Below are 17,433 nucleotides of genomic sequence, written 5' to 3'. Positions count from 1 at the left end.
TTATTTTTATTTTTTACATCCCGTTACATTATGCGTATTTCTTGTTTACTGTCATTTCGACTCGAAATAGTATTTTATACTGTAACGTATGAATTCAAAGGATGCTTTCAGCCAATAGGTTTATTAACCTGCAAAAAAAAAAAAAAGGCGCCTTTTTGGAAGTGGGCGTGGTGCATGGGCGGGGTTAAAACAACACAACCAATAACGGTGAACATCCTCATGAATAATAAAGAGCTGGAGAAAAAAAAACACCCAACCATGCTTAAAAAGCGTACAGGAGAAGGAGGAGGAAGCAGTGGGGGGAAGAAAGAAAAAAAAAATCTAAGCACCTAAAGCGGTTCAAGCAACATCATCGCTGCTTCAGTTTTAGTCCACGTAACAGATACAAGCAAAGGGTTTAGGGAAAGGGAAATCTGGTGTACTGACTGCTGCCTGACATCCTGTTGCATCGTTTTTTGTTTAGAATCGCAGCACCGATAAGGATATAACCAGATGGTGAGTGTCTAACAATCCGTTTCTCGTTTTGATTCAACGGCAAGCGGCGAATCCAGAAGGGGGTAGGGTCGTGTCCCAAACAGCGTCTTCCTCCCTTGACGAGTGCACGCGATTGAAAGGCTTTTGCACACGATTCCTAGTGCACTCGATTTCACCGATCTCGTGAATTAGACTTCCAGGCAGCGAGTATCAGTGTTTTTCCCCCCCTTATTGTGATGAGGTGCTTGTTGTCTTACAGGCGTTATGCTAACCACAGCTAGTTTGCTAAACAGAACATTCTGTTTTATTGTTTGTTAGATTTTAGGATGTTGGCGAAAGAAATAGGAAATGGATTAGCAATGCTATTTATAAAGGTAGTCATTACTGTAGTGTTATTATTATTGTCCAAAAAAAACCCAAAAAACCCAACAACAAATAATAATAATAATAATAATAATAATAATAATAATAATAATAATAATAATGTTAAGTAAATGGGGTATCCTAGCAACAGAAGAAAAATGTAAATGTTACATCCGGATACATAAAGTTGGATTATCGTTTTATTTTCCGGTTTTATTTTAATAAAAATACTTTTTTTTTTTTTAAATAATTTCTTGTTTTTTTTTTCTCAGTGTTTTTAATAAATGTATTTATTTATGCATTCAGTGCGAGAAAAATCGACGGTCTCTTTTAATTTCACTCTCATACATAATTTAATTCTAAGCATATCCGGCTTCTTTGGATGGTTTTAATATCTGAAATTTGCACGACATGTAAATATGAATTTCTCCTATTTATAAGCTGTATTTAAAACGATCTGAATGCTCCGTGTGTAGAAATAATAATAATAAAACAAATATTTTGGAAATGTATAAAATATTTTTTTTGATAAAAATTTATAAAATAATGTTTTTCAAATGTAAATTGCACAAATAATATTAAAAAATTTTTTTTTAGGCATTTATACTGACAGTCTTAAATTGACTGTACACGAGACTAAACTCCGGTTTCTTTGCATTATTGCTGGGATCATATTGTTTTATTAACAGCAGCCTGGTGAAACAGACTAAATACAATATATTCATGCCAAATGTTTATTAAATCTTTATCAGATAAGCGGAATAACTATGAATAATAGACAAAAAATACCTATAGACGTTAAAACAGTTCCTTATTCTTGATGCTGACAAACATGAAGGTGATCTTTTATTATTCTTTTTGTCACTGATGTCTCATTTGAGGTAATAAAAAAGTAGTGTTTCATGTTTAAATTAAGTCTAAAGAAGTGTTTCAGAGCTTTCTGTATGTTTCGCTGACTGTTATAGCCAAATATAATACTGTATAGTAATAAAAAAGACAAAATATACTTGACAAGATGGAAGATGTTAAGAGCCGGCGGTGACTCGGCAGAGCTAGGATTGGATGTTACGTTAAATCGACGCCGTGGTTTGCTGTACATCTTTCATTTTAGTCAGATATAGACCTAGATATTGGTAGGTAAAGAGGAAATGGTATTTATGAACAGTGACGAATTGGATTTTTTTTTGTTTTGTTTTACAGTATTTGAGAAATCTTTGGTGTTTGATCTTGTAATTATAGTAATGTTGGATGTTTACCGGATGTTCTTTTGGAATATTTAACTCAAATGCCACCACATGATTTTGTATTAAAATTTATATAAACTTACACTTATACAGCTTGTGTATTCAGGGTATCTAAGTACTACATTTTGAGACCTACTTATCCTTTATAGGTAAAGAATAAAGCCCTAATAAATACAGGTGGAGTTACTGCACGTGGTGAAATGTTTTATGCGTTCTGAGCTGAAAATGCAGACATGCTCTGACCAATCAGAATCAAGAATGTGAGAAGCTGTAGTTGAGATAAACAACAGCAGGTTCAAGTGCGTTTCAGGTGACCATAGATGCAAGAAAAACACCTGGAAAGGGTGTGCATGTAAATCTAATCCCGTCCGAATAGGACCGAAGTTGCAGAAACTGAAGTTTCCTCCCTGTCTAAGACATGAAGCTGCTCGATATTCCTGCACATCTTTTTGCCCTGATGAACGTGTAGCGTGAAAGGAAGCAGATCAGACTAGTGGATTATTTTATTACAGTTTGCCTGCCAGCGTGCCTGTGTGTGGCCTCATGGGATGTTTGAGAGGCCTTCCTCCTTAGCTTTTCCAACATCCTCTGCTATTAAACTGACGGATACCGTTCATCCAGACGGCTTTATCTTACAGGCTACATGCCATGTTGATTTGACTCGCCAGATGATTGGAGAGCGGATTCCTTCGGCCTGCTCTCTGCTCAAATCAGGCCTTGTTTTAAATCTGGAGTAAACGCTATTCTGTTCGATATTAATGTTCTCTCATATCTCGCTGACTGCGTTTGAGATCTCTGGGTTTAAAAATACAATATCTAGTAAAAAATAGGGAGGAAAAGTGGTTGTAAGTAGGAGGAGGAGGAGGATGATGATGAAGATGATGATAAGAACTTGGCACATGGAAAGTGAGGTTCCCCAGAGACGTTTCTTCGGCAAATGTTTGTACACAGGGAGATATTTCATCTTTTCCCCTTGTATTTTTTAGATGAGTAAAATGATTTGTGTGAAGTCACTGGCGTTTAAAAGTATGGATGGTTTGTTTTTATCCGAAGTCTTCTGCTTTGCATACCTTCACATGTGCCCAGAGTGTTCGCCTAGGTATCGTGCATCATGACTTATATAACAGTGCGTCTCAGTCTAATAGCCTTCTGTCTTTCGGCTATTCTTGGAGCTCTGTACTAATGAAATTATGCCAGCTAGGACTCTGGGGCAGCCGCTGAAGTCTGATAACAGCATCACTTTTTTCTCCCCTATGCTGAAAATCCCCTTATATGGCTGGAGAGTGAAAGATGACGCTCAAGCTTCATACTTAAATAGAAAGTTCCACTGAATCACCAGACTGAACCCTGCAGATCTGTTTATCTGGGATCGTCAGAAAGGCAGAGATCGTCGAGGAAAATGGCATGGGGTGGGGTTGGTGATCTGGGGGAAGGGCGCGTTTACTTTTTTTTTAAATGAACAGCAACATGAAAATTGGGATAAAAACAGGAATGATAATATATCCAGGTTTATATTTAAGCTTTTGAGATTGTGTTTGGAGCCTGACGTTTGAGAATGAGTGAGAAATTTGAGATCAACGTCCATCGTTCCTATAATTAAACATTTTTTCTTTACTTACACAATTTTGCGTTTGAATTCTGCATCTCTACAGTAGTCTAGTCACTCATGCATTTTGTCCAAATCAAGCTAATAACTGCACTTTCATCATAACCGAGTGCTTCATTTTAGCATACAGAAAGTTTTCTTTTACTCCACCAGTTATCCAAATATGACACTATTTTTTAATAATATTTTAATGTAAACATATATTTTGTCCATTAACAGTTACATTTAAAGTTGTGAAGCGTAGCTTAGCAGCCGTAAACCGTAGCTCTCTCACCAACCTTCCTTTGTTTCTCCATGGGGAAAAAAAATTCAGCTTGTCATATCACTGTAAAACCTCTTAACTTAAATTCCAGAAGAATTTCAAATGAGTGGAAAACTTCAAGCCACAGCTTTACCCCAAAGTTTTTAAATCTGCTAATACAAGTGGATCGACTGTAGCTACAGAAACCGTAACGTACTTGAAGTAACGGATGAAATGAATCGACAAACATGATGCATGTTACATTCATCGTTCCAGTTTATGGGTCGTTGGGGGGGAAAGGGTTAAAGAGATTTGTTATGGAAATTAGAAGTGGAATATTTGAACCTGAACAGGTTCGTTAACGTTTTGTTCATTTGCCTGAACCCTTACGTTGTCAGGACGACATTGTTCTGCTTTTGGCAAGCTCGTCGTTTCGAAAGGATATATTGTCAGTAACAATACAAGCGCCAATATATAACCATTTGCAATATTTTCAACATTCGGACTATTTAATAAACATGGGCTGTTTTTGTCTATTTTTTCTACACCTTCCACTGAAAAGCAGCCCGAGGCGACGTTTTTTTGAGCCACTGTATAAATAGACATGTCACATTCCAGAGAAATTTTCCAGACTAGATGAAACTTGTTACTGTGGGTCTGCCTGCGTCGTGCATTGCACCGATTGTGTAATCCGTTAGTTTTTTGTGACAAGATCAGAAGCGTGTATGTCACCGCCAGCAGCGTTTCTGCATCCCGACTCACTCGAGTTTCACCGCTAGGTTTCAACACGTCCTTAGGTTTGTTTTTACATGCTATCAGGAAAACCTGAGCACTCGCTCTACCTGTATATAAGCTCAGGTGTATATGCTGTGAATTATTGCTGTGTTTTAGAATCCGGCGGTTGACGTTTTGTACCACATTAAATGTACATTAACCTGATCTGAATCATTCAGAGCAAATTCGTAAGTAAAAAAAAACAACAACAAAAAAAATACAACCACCCTAAAGCAAAACGATCTCTCGAGAAGAGTCAGGTATTTAAACTTACCTACAGGGCAAATAGTTATTTATTGGAACATTCTCGAAATCTTCTCGAACAAATGAAATCTGTGGACATATCGCCTCATGCTTCACGTGTCCCCAAGTATCGATATCAGGGTGATATCACAATAGCCTGAAGATTTAGATTGGATTTAATCATCTATATATATAATCTGTACTACTCCTCTACAATCAAACTGCAGTTGAGACATTTTTCCAATTTTATTCACTGTGTGTTTATCATATTTGGTTTTTTTTTTCCTCATTAAAAATGCGACAACCTCATAACAGCACAGCAACGTTCCACACTAAGAATTAATCCACAATATAATACTCTGCCTACAGAGAGTGTAGTTGTGGTATATTATTCAAAAATAAAGGGATCGTAGGTATTATGTTGTGCTGTGTTGGTACGTAATGAATTTTTCCCTGCTTCTGGTTCTCGCATGGATCTCAACACGTTTTCCAAGATTTTTTTTTTTGTCATTCTATTCTCCTTCTGGAAATGCCACGAATGATTAAGAGATCAAGGGGATCATTACTTTTTTATTTATTTTTTTATTCCAGGTTTAATTTGAGGAAAAACAGCACAAAAGATGTGAACGGGTGAGTCCTCGAGATGTTTAAAGAACTAAACCTGGATTGGACCAAAAACGGATCAGATTCAGACAGACAGGTCTGCAGGTCATGGAGGATAATTTGGCCACCTTTACAGCCTGTTTTTTTTTGTTGTTGTTCCCAGATTATGTAAGCAAAAGGTGCATCACGATCATATAAGCAAACCGCAAAGTCATCCCCATGATAGAAAACATTTCCCTTGACAGTTACAAACACCGACACTGGAGACTCCCTCCCTGTATTGTCCTTACAATAAACCCTCACCGAATCAACATTTTCCAAACTAGACTTGGATCACATGGACTGTCCAACTCTATAAGGTTTTTGTGTAGTTTGTTACTATCGCAATAATGGCTTGGATAAAGCGTATTAATATAAACGTGTGATTTGTCGTACTTTCTGAGCTGCTGTTTTAGGAGATGTATCAACACTGTAACACCATCATCATGTCTGCTTTTGTGGTAGTTTAAAAAAAAAAAAAAATTAAACCAGTTATGCCAGTAGCTAGAGATTGTTGTATATAGTCTTAATAGGAAGTCATTTAAAAAATATTAAAGCTCAAATGTTAAAAATGACGAGATCTTTGTACTGATATCAGATCACGAATAGCCACAAAATTGTCTCTATTGCTACTGATGAGCAGGAAATTGAAAAAAAAATGAACGTTATGGCTGGCCAAACTTGGTCACAGTTCCAGATATCCAATGAAATTCAAAATGCCGTTCGACTCAGATTTTGGAAAAGTCTGAATTGTGCTCTTGGCTGTACTGTTTTTTGGTGCTTCTGTGGCTTCAAAGGAACCAGGACGAAAGCAACAATCGCACAAACGAGATTTGTATTACAAATCAATCCAGCCTGCTTGTTTGCATACAGTGTGAAGGATCGACATTGACTCGTTTGGCTGGTTTCGTTCAATGTTGTTCTTTTGTTCCAACGAAAACAAATTTTGGCCAAAACTGTGACTCGGCAGCATTATTTTCTCTCTCATCTTGAATGATCCCCCTGACCTGTCGTACCTTCGATCCTCGACAGATTTCTGAGGAAACTTTACTTGTGTGAACTGGTTGGTTTGCAAGAGTCAGCACTGAGAAACTTGCTGACTTGTTTCTCATCTGGTCTCTGCGTTTGCTTCTCTTTTTATTCATCAGCATTTGAGGCTCAGACTATCTGCTGGTTACACCAGAGCTTCTTCACTACCCCAACCACTCCCATATGCTGGTGGTCTAGATGGCACTCCCTTTGGGAGACAGAGCAACCCTATTGCCCCTGTCAGGCTTTCTATGTCACCTTTTAACCTTTCTTCCATTATCCAGTCGCTTTGGCGTTCTAGAGACCCTTGGGGATGGGGAGCAGATGCTGGGGTTGGTAAACAGCTAATGGATTAGGGAATCGTCTCTAGCCTTGAAAATCGATAGTACCGGGAGATAAAGAGAAATGGTTAAGTGAAGAAAACATGAGGAATCTCTCAAATCCAAATTCAAGTCCAAGAGTTAACCAGCCCTGGTCAGGCTTAGCTTTCAAGATCAGACTAGATCGAGCGAGTGGTTTTACGGCACCTGGTAGTCTGTGTATTTGGAGATGCACTGATAGGAAGTGCATCTCTTTAACCTCGAGCTCATGAGCCGTAATAAAGCTCAACCTCACATTTGTAATTAGAAGAAGAAGAAAAAGTAAACAGATTCATCCGAAGCACAAACACTGGCACATGAGCAGCTTCGTACCATCTGCTCTCTACAGCTCTCTCTAGCGAATTAGAGAGCGAGGTACCTTGTACTGGCTTAGTGCTCCGTCGTGAGAGATGATGTCACCTCTCCGGGGTAGCGATTCTGGGTTTTAAATGTCGCCACTCTCACAAGCTGCCAGGAAAGTGAGTGAATATGAGAAGAATATGAGACGCCAAGTTTGGTGTTGCGCCTGATTGAATCCAAACAGTTCTTAAAATAGCAGGGCTTTTAAACACAAAGCCAGCACCCTGCAAAGACCTAGCTAATTCCATCACACTGGTGCTTAAAGGGACAGTGCAGTGAATGAAGATTACTTATTTCGGTTTGTCCTGGAGCTACAAGGCTAATGTAATTAACCAGTAGTGGAAGGATAGTGTAGCCTTCAGATTAGCATCGTGACTTGCATCTTTGTTCAGCGTATCAGATCAATACACTATTCCACTTTATTCACTGTGAACTGTTAGAGTAGATATTACACACACACACATGTAGAAAGAGGAATCTACTAAATAAAAGTGTTTTTTTTTTTTTCTCAAATGACCCATATTCCTGCCTTTAGAACGAATTTAAAACAGTTTAATATTAAGTACTTGATATCAAATCCCAAATGACTCCTAAAGTATTAAAATGATTCCTAAAGGATGTTATGTTGTGGGATTTATTACTTCTGAAAAATCACAATGGCAAAGAATCCTCTCCAAAAAAGAATCATGACTCTCAAACAGTAATGATTCCTAGTGCCTGAAGTTTCATGATTCCTAACGATTCCTGATTCGTATGATTTGCGATACCTGACGAATCATATGTAAAGAATCAGGACTCCAAAAAAATCATGATTTTTTGCATATCACCTGCTTTAAAATGAGCCCATCTAAAGGTGTGTGCTTTGGTTGATGGACTTCCTGTTGGATGAAGTGAACATTGTTCGCCGGAGCTGTTTCTTTAAGGCGGCTTGCTAAATCTCTATGCAGGATGCTGCAAACATTTCTGGTCTTTTGAAATGTTTGTTGTGAAATGTGGAGTTGGAGGAACCGCTGATCTGTTGCATCGATCTGGTGTGAGGTTTGAGTGCAGCAGTGTATATTGTAGTCTTTCGGTCATGAGACCACTCCTTTAGGGGTCTCCAGGGAGGACAGATGGGGCTCTGAGATTGTAAAGCTCATTGCAGGAGGAGTGATATGTCATCGTGACTTCCTGCAAAAAACTGCCTCCATGGTTGAGCGAATAGCTAGCATGCGTGCATGTGTGTGTGTGTGTGTGTGTGTGTGTTTGGTCATATTATGTACAAATAAGGCAAAAATGAGACAGATGGCACCAGACAAAATAGAGCCCTCCTCAAATGCTGAGTATTAGTGTCCCTCGTCTCTCTTCCTCATAGTGCCGTTTCATGTTTACTCAAATGCTTTGTACTGCTTCTTCAGTTGATTTCAAAATCTGTTGAGTTTCCTGTCTTGCACTTTTCTGGCTATTGCTATAAAACAGTTCATGCTGTATTTTACAAAGCCTTTGAAGCCTTTTTTCCTCTTCACCTCTCTATATATCGTGATGCATGGATAAGCACTGACGTGTGCGTAATAATAAAATCAGTGGATACCTTTCGGGGTGATGTTCGAAAGAGCTATAAATGGGGAGGGGGGGAGAGTAAGCTGTGATTATATAGGAAATAAAACCCTAACACTGTGTGCTGCTATTCTAGGAAAATAATCATCAACCGAAGGTCTGGGATTAAACTACGGTGGTGTGTTCTGTTTATAGGAAAACAATACTAATAAAACATTTACCAATACCGGTTGACCCAGGCGGATTTTATTTGTCACAGCAAGTAGGTACAGTTAATGGTGTGTGACAACTCGCTTCCTGTTATCACTCTCGCTTTCATGTCGTGTTACTGAGAAGCTAGAAAGCACAAAGTCCTCTATCGTAAAGACTTTAAACTTTACCTCTGACTGTTAACAAGCTCCGACACTCGAAACTCCTTCCATGAATCAAAACATTGCCACAACTACATTGTCTAAGTAAAATCTTCTAAACGATGCTACACTTTTTAATCCATCAGATATCCGGCTATTTGGATTATAGGTTCTTGTGAATGAGCTGTTGCTATAGAAACTGCTTATCTATCTATCTATCTATCTATCTATCTATCTATCTATCTATCTATCTATCTATCTATCTATCTATCTATCTATTTTATTTATTTATCTATCTATTTTATTTATTTATTTATTTACTTATTTATTTATTATTTAATAAAAGAAGTCCTGTGATTTAGATAAGAACTATAGCCAAAGCTGACTTCGGTTAAAAATACCATCATCTCTTGCCCCGTGTGCAGCCATGCCGCAGTTTATCGAGGTCTTAAATCAGTTTCAGTGAAACCTTTTTTGAAGTTCAGACCCCACGTGAACAGCAGTATCTCTCTGCCGGGAAGGAACAGGAAGTGGCTGGTGCAGTTACACACACAGACACCCGGCAGTTGAACGTAGAGATCTGGCTGTGTTTTTGGTGTTGTTGAGTGAGAAACGAGTGTATTAGTTCAATCGTTTCCCTTCAGAACAAGGAAGTGGTTTGGCTGAGAACTCTGGTGGTGTAGAAGCAGACTGACTGACAGCTGTAATAATGACAGCTATGAAAGTATGAAATTTAGTTTACTTACTTTACCTTAGCTGCTGTGTGTGAGAGAGTGAGTGTGTGTGTGTGAGAGAGTGAGTGTGTGTGTGTGAGAGAGTGAGTGTGTGTGTGTGAGAGAGTGAGTGTGTGTGTGTGAGAGAGTGAGTGTGTGTGTGTGAGAGAGTGAGGGGGTGTGTGTGAGAGAGTGAGGGGGTGTGTGTGAGAGAGTGAGGGGGTGTGTGTGAGAGAGTGAGGGAGTGTGTGAGGGAGTGTGTGAGGGAGTGTGTGAGGGAGTGTGTGTGTGATTGTTGTTTGGGGGGGGTCTGGTAAGTTGATCTATCTTGTGATGGTGTAGTCTTTTTCCCCTCATGATGACTGTGTACACTTTCATCCTCTCTGTATTTATTGAGGTCAAGCGGTCTGTGTGAATCGAGTGGAAACAGAACTGTGTAATTAGGACAATGAGCCCTGGGTGTGGTGGAGCATTCAGCTGTAGGTTTGTGTCCTACCACAACTTCATGTCCTGTGACCCTGTGTGCTGGAGTAGCATCGTTCTGTCCATACTGTGGAGCTCCAGGACGTGTGTGTGTGTGTGTGTGTGTGTGTGTGTCCGCACGTGTGCATGTACACTATAAAATGATGCTCGCACACATGGAGATGCGCAGAGTGTAGAACGAAAGTGTAACACGAGCAGGTCTGTGTGCACAACAAAGTACACAATATGAGGAAGAGGACTGCAATTATGGGATAGCATGTTTTGGCTGTTGTTGTCAGGGGCAACCGAATATTGAACATCTTATGTTACTTCTCTTTTTTTTTTTTTTGGTTTCCAGGACAACCTAAGCCCTTCTGATGAAAAGCCTGTCCAGCGCTCCAAGGTAGGGGTGTGTTTTTGTGTGTGTGTGTGTGTGTGTAAGGGTGTTGTGTCTTGTTCTGCATCACCCATTTTTAATCTGTTTATCTGTCTACTTCACTTCTGTTTGTTGCATTATCTGTCTTCTACAGATTTTCACTATAGTGTGTGTGTGTGTGTGTGTGTGTTTGTCAGTCTTTGAGCTTTAAGACACAGAGAGAGACTTGTGCGTCCTGTGACAAGACTGTGTATCCGATGGAGAGATTGGTTGCCAACAACCTGATCTTCCATACGACATGCTTCTGCTGCAAGCACTGCAACACCAAGCTCAGGTTAGACCCGAGGCTTGCTTATATATAGGATACAATTTGTGTGTGTGTATGGGGGTTCTGAACTCTCGCTCTCTCTTTCCCTCTGTAGCCTGGGCACGTATGCGGCGCTGCAAGGCGAGTTTTACTGTAAGCCGCACTTCCAGCAGCTGTTCAAGAGCAAAGGGAACTATGACGAGGGCTTCGGACGCAAGCAGCACAAAGAGCTCTGGGCCTCCAAAGACGCCGAGAGCATCACCAAGTCACCGTGATGACCTCGTCACACCCTCGTCTTCTACTGATCTCCAGTGCTTTCTCACCTCTCAACGACTGAATCTGATTCTGTCTAAAACCTGCCTCTATCTCACACACACACATCAGTACACACTCCAGACATGCACAAACCACACACATGATGGGGCGGGCATCTCGCATCTCTTCTCGAGCAGTTTTCTGCCCTTTAGCTTTTAGGAAATGATTTCAATTTTAAATTTTTCTTTTTTTTTCCGGCGTGGTTCCATCCACAACAATTAACTCACTGATTGTGACCAAAACCCCACTTCAAAGGGGGAGTTTTTTTTTTTTTTTGCTTCTGTTTTCTTTTATCTTCTATCATTTTCTTTTTTGCCTTCTTTTGTCAGGTACACATGGTGGCACATGAAAGGTCCTTTAACTGAACTACTTACACGAATACAAAATTTTCAGGATGTACACTCAGGTAGTGGTTCTGGGCTGTGTGATCCGTTATTTCTGTCTTTGGACGAGCATTATATCATTTATTTTTTATTTTTTTTTAGGAGAGAGTCAGGCGTCCACTTTGCCTTTTTCTTTTTAATATATCAGCAGGGTATTCTATCTGTGAAAGTACAGGGTATATGGTACTGTATGCATCTCTGCTGAACATATCATACTCAAAAGTCTTAAAGGGTGCTTTCACACCTTTATAGTCCGTTTTACCATGTCTGAAACTTGTACTTTCGGTATGTTTGGTTTGGTTTAGTGCACAAAACCCCATCGAGTGTCATGTAGAGCTAAAAACCCAAAATTCATTAGACAGAAATCCTCAATAAATAATTAGGCAATTTAAATTAGTTGTTTATGCATGGGTGTAAATTTCCTTTAACAGTAGGGGGGGACAATAAATATAAAATTTCTCATGAGCAATTTTTGAAGGGGGGGGACACAAATAATACAGTCAAATTGTACTTATAAAGACACTGTATGTCCCCACAGTGAAAAACTTTGCTTTTATCGTTATTATTGTAGCATGGAGACGTGTCATTACGGTTATTTTCAAAGTTTGTCGCAGGTTCAAATTTTACTTTTCTCCGTCATTTTATCTAGTCTCTGCAAGGCAAGTTTATTTATACTGTAGCACATTTAATACACAATGGTAATTCAAAGTGCTTTATATAAAGAAAGTAAAACTATGATAAAAAAAATCACAACAATAAAAACAAGTAATTAAAAAAGGTTTAAAATTTTATTTAAAATTAATTAAGACACTTAAGAACAGAATAGAAATTGATGATACAAAAAATACAGTGAGGTCAGTTCGGACGTAGCACAGTGCTCATTTAGTAAAAATGCTAAACAATATGCTAATTGTGGCCGTTAATGTTAAGTTAACATTATGCCAAGTCGTCCTAAATAAAACACTGCGTGGGAAACGGCTTTGGCGTGTTAGTTACAGTGCACTATGGAACAAGCTATTGTAAACAAGCTAACGTTAACTAGCTATTGTAAACAAGCTAACGTTAACTAGCTATTGTAAACAAGCTAACGTTAACTAGCTATTGTAACCAAGCTAACGTTAACAAGCTATTGTAACCAAGCTAACGTTAACTAGCTATTGTAAACAAGCTAACGTTAACTAGCTAACGTTAACTAGCTATTGTAACCAAGCTAACGTTAACTAGCTATTGTAAACAAGCTAACGTTAACTAGCTATTGTAAACAAGCTATTGTAAACAAGCTAACGTTAACAAGCTATTGTAAACAAGCTAACGTTAACAAGCTATTGTAAACAAGCTAACGTTAACAAGCTATTGTAAACAAGCTAACATTAACTAGCTATTGTAAACAAGCTATTGTAAACAAGCTAACGTTAACTAGCTATTGTAAACAAGCTAACGTTAACTAGCTATTGTAAACAAGCTAACGTTAACACGCTATTGTAAACAAGCTAACGTTAACTAGCTATTGTAAACAAGTCATATTTTAATCACTAATATAGCAGATTCATGGAAAATTACATCGGTAATCAGCATTTTTGCCGCAACTAATTTATGAATGAGTCTGCATCAGCTACATTAAACAGAATCGCTTTATTTAAAGTGAATAAAATCCCCTACTTAATGGAGTTTAACATTAATTGAGCCACAACCACACACCTGTGTGCAGACTAGGTGAGATGATTGGGAAAGCACGCAGTGGGTCAAACCACTGTGAGGAAGGGGAGGGGGAACTCAACTGTTTCTAAATGCATTTTTTGCGTTGTTTTTTTTCTACTTACACAATTATTTAGGTATACATACATATATTTTTCACAATAGAGAGTGCGATATTTTTAAAAAAAATTTTAGGGGGGGATTTACGCCCATGTGTTTATGTAAATTGCCTAATTATTTATTGAGGATTTCTGTCTAATGAATTTTCTGTCAATCTTTTGTGTTTCCTGGCACATTTGATTCACTGAATCGATTCAGAGTCTAATCGCTTTCTCACTGCAATTGGACCGGTGCACTGAGATGCTTTCGGACCTGAGTGAGGTTACGGTGTTGTCATCTGCCTAAAGAACAGCACAGGGAGGAAAAACTCAACCCAGGGTTCTGTCCAAATGGACTAAACCAAATCAGATATGAAGGCACTCTCGAGGACTGGTTCACTTCATCCACTAAAAGCACGTCTTCACATTCATATCGTTTCCCCACTCCGGGTTCCTTACTTTATGACAGAATTTCCAAAACCCTATAAAAATATACTCTGGCCTGTAATGTTTTTACTGCTTTTGGACTTTCTGGTTTTTAATTCTCTGCCATTTTACTCAGTAAAAAAGTTTTCATTTTAAATGTTTTTCTCTGCTCCGGTTACGGCACGATCGCTGGTCGATACACGACTTTACTTCATTACACAGTGAACGTACTGTATTTTGCTGAAGTGGATCAAAGCCACTGAACCGTGAGGGTTGTGTTCTAGCTGCAGTGAATTTGGTCTTGTGTGAAATGCTGTTACAGCGTGTCGCACTACTACCTTCCCCCCACTGTCACTTCCTGTCATCATATTGTTCTGTCTGCTTCCTGTTATCTGCTCTGTGGCTTAGACAGGATTCGCTCGGGTCTTCTCTAGCATGAGCTTGTGACACCTCACCGTTGCTCAGAAATGTGCACGGGTCATAAAGTTTTTGTCCATTGTTCTCATCTCCATGCTATAATGAGGGCCTCGTGAGTTCAGCCTTCTTTAGCGTGCTCAGGAGGCCGTGTCCTATTACCTTTATGTGCACATGACCTCAAATGTCCTGTAATATCCTTTTGGTTAGTTAAAGTATCAGCTTGTTTAACGAATGTGGCTGAAAGCCTGAAATGCGGCGGCTTATATTTCTGAGGCTCGAATGAATTCGGTGTTTGTGTTTAAAGATTAAATCCACTGTCAAAGTCCAGTAAGTGATTAATGCCTGTAATATACCAGTCTAACATTTAACCTTGTTATGTAAGTTTAGGTCTACCAGCCCAAAGCACTTTTTCAACATTACGCAATCACCATTGTAACCATGTTAAAGGGAGTTTACAACATCTCTCAGTACTCGAGTTCTACTATCTAGTGTTCAGGGCCTTGGAATTTGAAGAGTACAATTTTCTGTTCAGAGCCCTGTTGGTACGAGTTGATTTAGAATATCTCCCAGTACTATCTCATGTTCAGGGTCTTGACATTTGGAGGAAATTTACAATATTTCCTAAGTACTATCTTGTATGCACGGTTTTGGTGATTTGGGGGTAATTTGCAACATCTCCCGGTTCTATCTTGTGTTCAGGCCTTAGCATGTAAAGGGAATTTGCAACATCTCCCAGTACTAGTTCATGTTTACAGCCCTGTTGTTTAGAGTGAAATTGCAACATCTCTCAATACAGGGCCTTGGCATAATGGTAGCATTGACAGAAGGCCCCATCTAGTGGTGGGAGAAGATATGACTTATTGGCTACAAGAACAAGAGTGGCTTTTCTGATTCAGTTTCAATCGGTGTGTTTTGTTTTATCATCGTTGATGTCTTGTAGTGAAGCCGGTCAGTAAATTGCTTGGTTGTTAATTGTTTTTCTTGGAAAGTACTTAGAAAGCCATGGAGAGGCCGAGCAGATGCTTCTTACCACTTGAATTCCGTAGAAACCCCATTTCTTGTCGCACATGTTTGAGATTACTGTGAAACTGAAGGCGCTGTGAGTTTTAAAAATGTATACAAAGCTCTTGCCATGAGGCAAAACAATATTTTCATAAGTGTTAAAGTGAAAGTAAAATAATAAAACCTGTATCCATTTCAAATCTTTACCCAAAGCTTCCTCCTTTGAGTGTTCAGATTTCTATCTGCATTTTTTTTAACCCTTGTGTTCATTTCATAGAGAGTTCACATTCATGTAGAGTTCACATTTTCACAGGGCTATAAGGTACCAAACCACACAATATTAAAATGTCAGTTTTACCTCTTTCTATGTTCAGTGACTATGGGAAATGGGGAGAAAGGGTACAAAATGTCTTCTGCCCGATGTTCGTTGTATCTGTGGATGTTACTTTAGGTGTATGCCTTATTTAAAGTAGAACTAAAAGCATTTTAAATGTACTGTAGAGGATTGTCAGCATGTTTCTCGTGAGTGAAGACGTGTGTGAATACATAATGGAGTATTCTGTGTCTTAACTTCAGATCGGTGGACTGAACATGGTGGCCTTAAAACGGCAGGAAGTTAAGATTTTTATTTTAATTTTTTTGGTTTTATTCCCCCCCTCTGCATCTCTATTATTCCCACACAGTGTCTGTTCAGGTCTTGATTGCTTTTCATCACCTGTACAACAGCACGTACCTGGGAACCACTTTTAAAAAGCATTTTAAAATGACATTATAAACTGTGAGATCTTAATTTTTCCCCTTTCTCTATCGTTCTGTACTCCCTTTCTTTCGACTTTTTTTTTTTTTTTTTTTTTTAATTTCTCATTTTTGTACATGCTTTTGAAGAAAAGAAATAAAAACTTACTGGTGTCTATCTGGTTTGCGTGTGCTTTATTATTATTAATCTGATGTATTTAAGACAGCTGTGATGGTGTGTGAGTTTTTACTTCAGTTTATATTTACATTTATTTATTCAGTGAACGAGTTTATCTAAATCGATTGAAAAGCGATCGAGGTTCGAGTGGCAAGGATCCAATCCAAACAGAGATCTGAGCAGTTAAACATTTTTCTAAGTTGTTTTAACCCCCAAAACAGTTGCAAAGTCAGTGTTTGTGTTTTTTTGCGACGAGTAAAGGAAAGAGAGAAGAAAAATGGCAGGAAGGAGAGTTAACCACGCGTTTATAATATTGTAATACGCCCAGCTTGGTGCAATATTTCTGCTTGTCCACTGAGTGGCGCCATATCCTAAAAATTTATAGAACTTTCCTTTTAGTAAACATTAAGAGTTAAACTGGCCCAGTTTTTTTTTTGGTGGGGTAAGTTGCTCGGTCCGGGTCCTGATTAGAGTCAAACACCTAATTAAGTGTTTCACCCTGTCTGTGATGGTAATTTAATGACTGAAGTTTATGAACATGTGAAAGACCCCATGAGTGCTACCTGTGGCAGTTCCATTGCTTGAAGTCAGAGGTGTCCAATCTTATCAACAAAGGGCTGGTGTGGACACAGGTTTTCATCCCAACCGAGCAGAAGCCACATCTGAGTGTACTGAAACCCAAGATCAGTTGATCAAACAGATGGATCCATTTGTGGCTCCTGCTTGATTAGAATAAAAACCTGCACCCCACCCTGGCTCTTTGTGGACAAGATCAGACAACCCTACTTAAATCTGATGTAAGGAATATCAGTTTTTCTGCCACATCCTTTATCCAAGAGATGCACACACATGCTGAAACAGAAGGTGAAGACTGCAGACTGTTGCGTATGTGATTCCGGATTAGTAAATGCATCTTTACATGATTGAATTTGTAAAATTTATTTTGTGTCCAATTGCCTAGTTAAATGAAGACTGTGCTACCACAATGACTTTTGTAAGCCATCAAGGAAACAATGCTAACAGGACATGTCATTATTTTATGTTTGAAGACAGATAGTGACTCTGTTCAGACACCCAGGGGACGTTCATTCCACCACTTGAGTGC

At 38.9% G+C, this 17,433-nt stretch overlaps 1 protein-coding gene across 2 annotated transcripts; it reads left to right on the top strand.

The window, feature by feature from the left end:
* Window positions 1-277: 277 nt before the first annotated feature.
* limd2 (LIM domain containing 2) lies at window positions 278-12,096 on the top strand. Of its 2 annotated transcripts, none has more exons than XM_027161184.2 (4): window positions 278-495; window positions 10,755-10,799; window positions 10,970-11,106; window positions 11,195-12,096. In XM_027161184.2, the coding sequence occupies exons 1-4, from the start codon at window positions 493-495 to the stop codon at window positions 11,352-11,354; spliced, it is 345 nt and encodes a 114-aa protein (XP_027016985.1). In that variant the 5' UTR covers window positions 278-492; the 3' UTR covers window positions 11,355-12,096. The 2 variants fall into 2 exon arrangements, with proteins under 2 accessions (XP_027016985.1, XP_027016984.1); XM_027161183.2 differs by lacking the exon at window positions 278-495 and adding an exon at window positions 9,631-9,945.
* The last annotated feature ends 5,337 nt before the right edge of the window (window positions 12,097-17,433 follow it).

The sequence above is a fragment of the Tachysurus fulvidraco genome, chromosome 15 (assembly GCF_022655615.1).
Source record: "Tachysurus fulvidraco isolate hzauxx_2018 chromosome 15, HZAU_PFXX_2.0, whole genome shotgun sequence".
NCBI lineage: Eukaryota > Metazoa > Chordata > Actinopteri > Siluriformes > Bagridae > Tachysurus > Tachysurus fulvidraco.
This window is presented reverse-complemented; position numbering and strand designations above follow the sequence as displayed.

What these genes read in the sequence shown, in the direction of transcription:
- limd2 (XM_027161183.2), top strand. An exon ending in AGCCTGTCCAGCGCTCCAAG is followed by an intron (nt 10,800 to 10,969) that starts GTAGGGGTGTGT and finishes TGTGTTTGTCAG; the next exon opens with TCTTTGAGCTTTAAGACACA. An exon ending in CACTGCAACACCAAGCTCAG is followed by an intron (nt 11,107 to 11,194) that starts GTTAGACCCGAG and finishes TTCCCTCTGTAG; the next exon opens with CCTGGGCACGTATGCGGCGC.